Below are 8,454 nucleotides of genomic sequence, written 5' to 3'. Positions count from 1 at the left end.
GGCAGAAGATGGAAATCCGGGAGTACTTTTTTTTGAACCTTTTAGTCGAGAAATACTTTATGTAAAGCCTGAAAAGGTGGCAACCCTAATACCTAATGAGAATTTTCTACCTGAATAAACAGATCGCTCTGTATAAAGTCTTACAGGGTAAATAAATTTAACGATGCACTTACGATTGCTGAATTAACTTCATCAACAAATTGTTCTTCTGGAAGAGAAAGAAGCGTTTTAGCATTGTTGGGAGTCGTGGTCCATACCAAGGAACTCAAATTTTTTCGCAGCTAAATTTAAAAAAAAAACAACTTAAAATCACGTCGAAAAGTATGTACCTACGTATCCGATAAATTACCGGTAAAAGGGCGATGGGGCCATCCGGTAAAAATCTCTGCCAGGCTACTGTATTGTGGTCATCATCTACATTCTGTTAAAACAAATATTTGGTAGTTAAATTGGAATTTCATCATCATAGGGTCGTCAGTCCTAAGACTGGTTGGACACGTACTTCCACTCTATCCTATCCTGAGCTAAACTTCGCATTTCCCTAAAACTACAACAACCCGCATTCTTAACTAATTGCGAACAGTAATCTAACCTAGGTCTACCTCTACCCTCCTAACTCCTGTTTCTGCCTCTAATATGTCTCTGATTAGACCTTCATGCCTGAGAAGGTGTCCTACCAACCTATCTCGCCTATTTGTTATCGAGTCCTCTGTTCTCCTTTTCTTTCTAATACCTCTTCATTTCTAACCTTTTCTACCCACGTTGTCCTCATCATTCGCCGGTAACACCACATTTCGAACGCTTCTAACCTTTTCTTTTCCGCAGCGCCCACTGTCCATGTTTCGCACCCATACAACGCCGCGCTCCAAACATACACCTTTAACAACCTTTTTCGAAGGCGACACGACCCTGCGCTATCCTCTGCTTTATATCCCTACTACTCCTTCCGTCCTGACTTATCTGACTTCCTAGATATCTAAAATCAGCCACTTCTTCTAATTTTTCATCTCCTATATTTATATTCGCACTTTCCCTACTTTTTCTTCCCTTGCATACCATACTTTTATTTATTTTCATACCGAACTGATCTGTCAGTACCGCAAGTTACAATTTACCGTATCGTATTTGTTGGAATGTGAACAAAGATTAATTTTATTTTCAACGTAATTTTCTATTTTTGTCGAAAATAAATTTTATAAAACGGAAACACGTGCTTCAAATTGATTTTCTTGACATGCTGCAATACTAAATGGCCGTGTCGCGAACAAAACTTCTGTTAATTATTACAAGTTTCCAGAAAATCAAACGGAAATTAAATACGATCTATCTTCAGATTTTTGGGCACATATGAAGCACCTACTCGCAACACAAATTCAATACCTATTAACTTTTCTCATAAACATGTGATTTGCTATCGTAATATTGATCATAAAATTATAGGGAATGAATTGGGCGCATTTTTGCTTTCTATAAATACTCCGTTCATAACCTACCTCAGCCAATTTCAGAGTAGCTACAACTGCCATCTGATTGTAGTTCCAGGATAAATACTGGACACCCATCGTCTTTCTCACTTTTGAATTTGCTCCATCGCAACCAAGCTGAAAGAATGGCTCAAGTGGTTTCAAAAATAACATTCGAAATTTGTTTTAACAACACGTTGAGATAAATGCTATTGGGATTTAACCGAAAAAAATAAATAAACCTTCCTTGAAGTGTAATAACAAGACGTCTTGAATGTTTATATTAAATTTTGGGAATAACCAGATCCCGGATTTTTCCGGAAAACCCGTATCAAAAATAGAAAATGATCCCGTTCTACTTTCTCAATTTATATCAAAAACATCAGTTCAAAAACGAAGTCTCATAGGAAAGTAAGTGTCCTACTAATTAACTACATTTGATAGTAATTAGAAAGAAAAGATAAAAAATCAATTAATCACAATCAAATTTGAATTTCATTTTTCCATTTTTTTACATTTTTATTTTCAAGAGTGCCACAAAAGAGTGCGGCGTGTGTAACTAAAAAAAAGCATGGGCGGATGGAATTCCGTCAAATCAGTATATTAAATTACTTTAAAAGCAGTAAAAAAATATTTTTGGCTTTCCTCAATAAGTAAGTGAGTGGACCACCAACTGTTGCAAAAAAAAAAGTTAAAACAAACGCAAGTCTGCGATCTAAGAATACACTGCATAGTTCAATTTCGATTCGATTCGTAAAAGTTTTACAAAATAGAAACCAATCAGTTAGTCCACTTAAAACGATGTTACAGTTCACGGCGATCTGTAACAAATAGTAATCGAAATCGCGTCAGATATTTTCGTGCTCGACGGCTAAGAAAATACGCAGAACGGCAATGGCGTTCAAAGTGGAATATCCGGCGAAGATGAAAGAAAACTTTCTGGACGTTGACAGCATTGTCGATATCGACATTTCCAGCGAAGAGGAAGAAGAACCATGCGGTTCGGAGTGCACAAGCAGTGCCCGAAACAGGTCTCTCAGTGTACAAGACATTTGGAATAATGAAGACGTGATTAACGACCTTGAGGTAAGTATGTTTAAATTTACGTTCGTGCTCATTCAACTTATCGTGCCCTTAATTGTAGCCCTTTCAAAAAATAGAAGAAATTGAAGAATTAATCGACCAAGAAAACGTAGAATTTCTTTCAAAACTGACCACGAAATCAGCAAAAACTGCTCTTCTGATGTCAGCATGGCTAGGGAACGAAAAATGCCTCAAATTCCTGCTCGATCACCATAGAGTCCCGGTTAATTGTACCGACAACAATGGCAGGTAAAAACAAGTTAAAAACTTTAGTTTTATGTTTTCAATTGTTGCGCTCCTAGAACTCCTCTTCATTTGGCATCCTGTTCTGGAAGCGTTGAGTGCGTGAAACGTTTGCTGGACGCAGGGGCAAAGGTAACAATATGGGATAATGCCCATAAAGCTACACCTCTCCACTGTGCAGCAAGCAGAGGTCATCTTTCCGTTCTACGTATGCTTATTCGTCATGGAGCGAATGTAGATGCAGGTCAAAATATTAAGAGTCCCTTATACTATGCCGTTAGAAGTTTAGCTGTTGAGTGCGTCAGAGAACTGTTAGAAGTTGGGGCAAATCCGAATACTTTACAGGTAAAAACTTTTTCACAGATTTGATCCCTACACTCTTTTGTCGTTTTAAAGGTTTTTACAGAGACCCCACTCCATGTGGCAGCTTCTTTGGGTTCTTACGAAATCATAAAATTATTAATTGATCATGGTGCAGCAGTTAATGTACAGTGCGGCTCACAAAAGACTACAGCATTGCATTTGGTGGCAGAAGATGGAAATCCGGAACTGGCTCGTCTTCTCCTGGATGCAGGAGCACACATTTCCGCGACCAATCGCAAACTCCAAACACCCCTCCATCTAGCGGCGTTGTCTCAGTGCGTGGAAATTGTGGAACTTCTCCTCAGCCGTGGTGCAGATCCCAATGCTAGTGACGCTAATGGAAGAACGCCTCTTCATGGAGCTATCGTGAAGATATCGGATTCTTGTGATTGTGTTAAGGTTCTTTTAAATGCCGGTGCCAATGTGAACAAACCCGACATCTTCGGTTACACACCCTTACATTTGGCTGCGCTCAACGAATACTCGGCCTGTGTGATATTATTTTTGAATCACGGAGGAGACGTAACACTTAGGACAAAAGGAGGTGTTTCAGTTTTGACTTTTATCACACGCAGAACTCCCGATGTCATCCCGAAATACATCGAAAAATTCGATTCGTCCATTAAAGTGAATGATCACGAAATCGGCGACGTGGATTGCGAGCTTAAGTTAGATTTTAGGGTTTTAGTCCCGACAATGGGCAGGGGGGAGACAGATTTGTTATTAAATTTCATAGAAGTAGGCCACAGGGAGGTTCTACAACATCCACTTTGCGAAACATTTCTACATTTGAAGTGGAAAAGAATAAGAAAATTCTTTTTCTTGGGTCTCTTCTACAATGCCCTCTCAGTATTTTTATACACAGCTTACGTCATTGGAGTGTTCCTGAGGGACTGTCCTTTCACGAAAGACCCGTTCAGTGAATGCGAAGTTTACATTCTGACAAAAGTTTGTGGATATGTTTTATTATTCCTCAACGTCGTCACCATGTTCAAAGAAATATTTCAACTGTCCCACGGTAGAATTGTCTATGTGAAAGAATGGGAAAATTGGTTACAGTGGGCTACTGTAATAGCAATCTACCTTAGCGTAAGCCCTACGAATCAAATGAACATAAGAAAAATCGTTACCACGTGGCAACATCATGTGGCAGCCATTGGTATTTTCTTCGCCTGGTTTGAACTCATGATGATCGTGGGCAGATTTCCGATGTTCGGACTTTATGTTCAAATGTTTACCACTGTCACGATCAATTTTTCAAAATTCTTTTTCGCTTATTCGTGCCTTTTAATAGCATTCGGATTAAGTTTTGGAGTTTTATTCGCCAATTATCCATCTTTCATGAATACCTATTGGGGTTTATTAAAAACGATAATTATGATGACCGGAGAATTAGAATTTGAAGATATTTTCTACGCGACCACTGACTACCCCATACTTTACCCCATAACTAGCCATTTAATGTTTTTGGCATTCGTTATCCTTGTCACGCTCGTTTTGAGTAATCTGATGGTGGGTTTAGCTGTCAGTGACATTCAAGGATTACAAAAAAGTGCAGGTTTAGATCGATTAGTAAGACAAGCGGAACTCGTAGCTCATCTTGAAAGCCTGCTGTTTTCACGATTATTGCAATGTTTGCCCAACAAGGTCCTAGCTTTCCTTTACGGTCATGCATTATTGTTAAAGTCGCAATACCATTGGGCACTTTATATCAGGCCCAACGATCCCAGAGAAGAAAGGATACCCAAAGATTTGGTGCGCAACATTTATCAACTTGTCATCGAAAAGAGAGATAAACCTAAGATAGGTAAAAAACAAGTTGATTTGGATCATTGGAAAAATAAATTTACAACAAGGACAGACGGAAACTCCAGTTACATTTCAAGGAATAATAAGAAGCAATCGTACAAAAGACAAATGCAACAACTCCTTAAGGAAACCCAAGAGTTTTGCAAATATCTTCAACAGCGCTTGGATGTTTTGGAAGATACTTGAATAATGAAAAATAATGTTTGTTACAACACCGTTTTCGACATTTTTATACGTATAGTATAATGAGCACCCCAACCCTTCCGAACTGAGTATCAAATAAAATCGTTTATCAAAAATACGATAAAACATGTGTTGTCACTACAACAAAATTTTTTGAGCGCTTTTTAAATGTTCAATTATGAATATTTTTAAATGAGATAAACCGTACAGAACTTTATGTAAGACCCACGTATAGCATTCATTTAGTATTTTGGATGAAAGACGTTAACCAATGTTGAGAGGAACATTGGCGAAAAATCGTTGAATTATACTATCAAAACCAATTACGTATTATACAAAGAGGAAACGTTACTTTTTTTGTTTCCGTTCTACTTCTTGTAAATCGTAACAGACATAAGAATATATTAAGTTTGAAATACAAACTTCAATATTAACATGTTTATATTATTCACACTTATAAATAGAAAAAGACCATTCTAATACTATTACAACTCCTCTGATGTTAAAGTTATAAACGCACAAGGTTTTACTTCAATAAATCTTAATTTTCACGAAAGTGATACTTGATTCCATCCAATAAAAAAATATTTTTTTGTTTTATTTTTTTCTTAAAATATCAACGCGTTTTATTGACAAAATATCCAAATAAACTTTTTAACTAGACACTATTTAGAATTACATTTCTTATTAAAAAAAAATTTAGAGAAAGAAAAATTTTTAGTTTAAGTTTAATTAAACTTACCAGCAAATCGCAAGTAAAGGATTTTCCATTTTCTAACAACACTTTTGATGTATCACTATTTACATCAGGTAACTTAAGAGAGTCTACTATGGCTTGATAAAGAACATTCACATTTTGAACATGAGCGAGTTCTCTGTTAACTGAGTGCAGTAATAAATCATTTTCAACAATATAAGCTACATTATCTAAGTAATCATCTTGATTAAATTGAATCATAGCATCAGAAACTGCATCCCATACCTTCACAAATTACACAAAATGAAATAAAAAAGACCATTCTAAAATATGGACAGAATGCAGCTTACTTGCATACTTTTAACCGAACCATATCTTACAGCTGCAATATGATTCCACGCCCCAATACTACTTAAAAGAGATTTAGTATTTAAATTTAATGCAACTACCCTATTACTGTATTGTTCTTTTGGCTCCCACTGAAACTGTTTGCTACCTTCTAACAAGAGTATGGTCTTGTTAGCAAGTTTGGTGTTTTTCCCTGCAATTATACCTTTAATTTAAAAAACGTAGACTTAATTAAACATTTCTACCTAAAGCACAAGCCAAAGTAGTACCGACCATTCCTCCTCCAACAATAATTATATCATAATGAGACCTTTAAATGTTATCAGTGCTGAAATGTTTTAAGTCAATTAAAATTGACCTAATTAAAGAAGGCCCCTTAGAGATACTTCTCAGTCCGACACTTCTTAAAATCATCGTGTATTACACAAAAACTTACAAGAATTCAACAAAATAATATCTACTAATATTTCCTTTTTGAGGTTATATTACAAGAGGTTATGTTCATCAAACAAAAATAAAACTGAAACATAGATAAGGAAGTTTTCAAACTACATCTATGATAATAATCCAATATGTCTGCCAAATGTTATCAGTAAGAGTGGATTCAAGCTATGTTCCAAACCACTTGTAAACAGTCAATTTATCGATGATATACTTTTAGTTAAATGATAAACATCAGTTAGTCAGCTTAATAAAATTTAAGCAAGTTAATATATATATGTTGCTGATTGTATCTACTAAAATAAAACGCTTATTAAAAATGATAATGTTCCATTATTTTAACCCGTTTAGTGTACCTAATTGATCATACTCATAATAATAGCGTCAAATATTTTCTTTAACTTTGAAATAAAATGAACTTTTCAATTTAATGTAGTTAAGTGAAACTATATCTTATCGATTAAGCGTTGCTATGTTGCTAAGTACAAATTACAAACAAGTATTACCCCTGTAAAATGTCCGAACATAGAGTGGCTACTTATAATACTTCCTGTCTTAACGTACCACGACACCCTTTAAATCAACACCCGTTTCCTATTTATGAACAAGAGTATTTCGAAAATTTGGATCAACCTCGCAAGTATGCGTTAGACATCAAAAATATGGATACAAAGATTCGTTCATCCTATTCTCCCGATTCACAAAAGATTGTTTTAAAATCCTTGCTAGAATTTTACGACAGCATTCCCGAATACGATGATGTAAATCATCTTCCAAACAATGAATTTTATAAGAAGCTTGATAATTTACGCGAGAAGCAGCGCCTGTTCTACAAATATATGCAAAATGGGATCAAATTCGAAAATAAGAAGACTGAGTGGACAAACGATTACAAAGACATGACTATTGGAAATGTCAAACCCCAGTCAAGTAGACCAAAATCATCCCTTAAACCTTTCTGCGTCACTCCTACTCCTACTAAAAAGTTTTCTCTGAAGAACTCAGATATTGAATCATTATCTTCCATGGAAAAGGAACACTCACGACGAACAGTCAAGATAGATGAAATTGTTCATAAAAAGGAAGATGATTTCGACGAATTTATTACTCCAAAAGGTAGATCGTCAAACGTTTCATGTACTCGTTACAAAAGCAAAATGGATCACTACTGGGATGATCTAAGTATCCATGAGTACAAATCAGACTCAGAAAGAGATTTATTCACATCGAGGAGCGCTCCTAATAGTCCAGTAAGAAATAAGTGTCCAATGGGGTGGAAGAGTAATGGTATAACTATACCAAAACCATTTCAAATGACGGTCAAGTAGGGATAAAGAAACTTTTTCTTGTATTTTTTGCCTTTACTGTTTCTTTCAGCGACGAGGAGACTCAAATAATCAACGAAATTCTGGAAAAAGAAAAACCAAAACCCAAATCGGACGATAAACAACAAATGTTTAAAGCTCATCCAATCCCAATAGAATCGCGAATTCCTCTATTCGATAAAATAATGGCAGAACAAGAACGAAGGTAAATGCATTCTCTATTCAAATTAGTGTTTGGGTATTACCGATTCCTCTTTTTCTTTTAGAAGGGAAAGGGTTAAAAGTAAAAGCAGACAAAGTCTTCTAGCCCAAATGAAACCATTTTCGTTCACACGTCGGGAGGAACAAGTAAGGGAAATGGGGAAATGTTTGCTATCACAATCATCGCCCAGTATATTCCTGAGTGACAAACCCAAAAAACGAAAGCCCTTTAGAGCAAAACCTGTGCCCAAAAATCTATTTAGCAATTACATTTACAAGAAGATGAACGAAGATGAAT

The 8,454-nt window shown here is 35.9% G+C and overlaps 2 protein-coding genes across 2 annotated transcripts in view; one reads left to right on the top strand and one right to left on the bottom strand.

Annotated features, from left to right (window-relative positions):
* LOC108735116 (ubiquinone biosynthesis monooxygenase COQ6, mitochondrial) overlaps positions 1-6,709 on the bottom strand; it is an 11,391-nt gene extending 4,682 nt beyond the window's left edge. Inside the window, exons 1-6 of the mRNA XM_025977937.1 lie at positions 6,435-6,709; positions 6,192-6,382; positions 5,887-6,126; positions 1,494-1,601; positions 350-421; positions 174-281 (exon numbers count right to left, since the gene is read on the bottom strand). Coding sequence (XP_025833722.1) covers positions 174-281; positions 350-421; positions 1,494-1,601; positions 5,887-6,126; positions 6,192-6,382; positions 6,435-6,465 — 750 coding nt within the window. The 5' untranslated portion in view covers positions 6,466-6,709. The remainder of the gene's footprint in view (positions 1-173; positions 282-349; positions 422-1,493; positions 1,602-5,886; positions 6,127-6,191; positions 6,383-6,434) is intronic.
* Positions 1,610-5,578, top strand: LOC108735114 (transient receptor potential channel pyrexia). Its single transcript, XM_018466945.1, has 5 exons — positions 1,610-1,874; positions 1,994-2,549; positions 2,608-2,795; positions 2,849-3,134; positions 3,186-5,578. The coding sequence occupies exons 2-5, from the start codon at positions 2,358-2,360 to the stop codon at positions 5,145-5,147; spliced, it is 2,628 nt and encodes an 875-aa protein (XP_018322447.1). The 5' UTR covers positions 1,610-1,874; positions 1,994-2,357; the 3' UTR covers positions 5,148-5,578.
* Positions 6,710-8,454: the final 1,745 nt, after the last annotated feature.

The sequence above is a fragment of the Agrilus planipennis genome, unplaced genomic scaffold, assembly GCF_000699045.2.
Source record: "Agrilus planipennis isolate EAB-ADULT unplaced genomic scaffold, Apla_2.0 scaffold34, whole genome shotgun sequence".
Classification (NCBI taxonomy): Eukaryota; Metazoa; Arthropoda; class Insecta; order Coleoptera; family Buprestidae; genus Agrilus; species Agrilus planipennis.
Note: the sequence above shows the minus strand (reverse complement) of the source record. Positions and strands in the feature narration are given on the sequence as shown.

Coding starts and splice junctions, on each gene's coding strand:
- LOC108735114 (XM_018466945.1), top strand. CDS start 2,358: ATGGCGTTCAAAGTGGAATATCCGGCGAAGATGAAAGAAAACTTTCTG. Junction 2,550..2,607: donor ACGTGATTAACGACCTTGAG/GTAAGTATGTTT, acceptor CCTTAATTGTAG/CCCTTTCAAAAAATAGAAGA. Junction 3,135..3,185: donor CAAATCCGAATACTTTACAG/GTAAAAACTTTT, acceptor GTCGTTTTAAAG/GTTTTTACAGAGACCCCACT.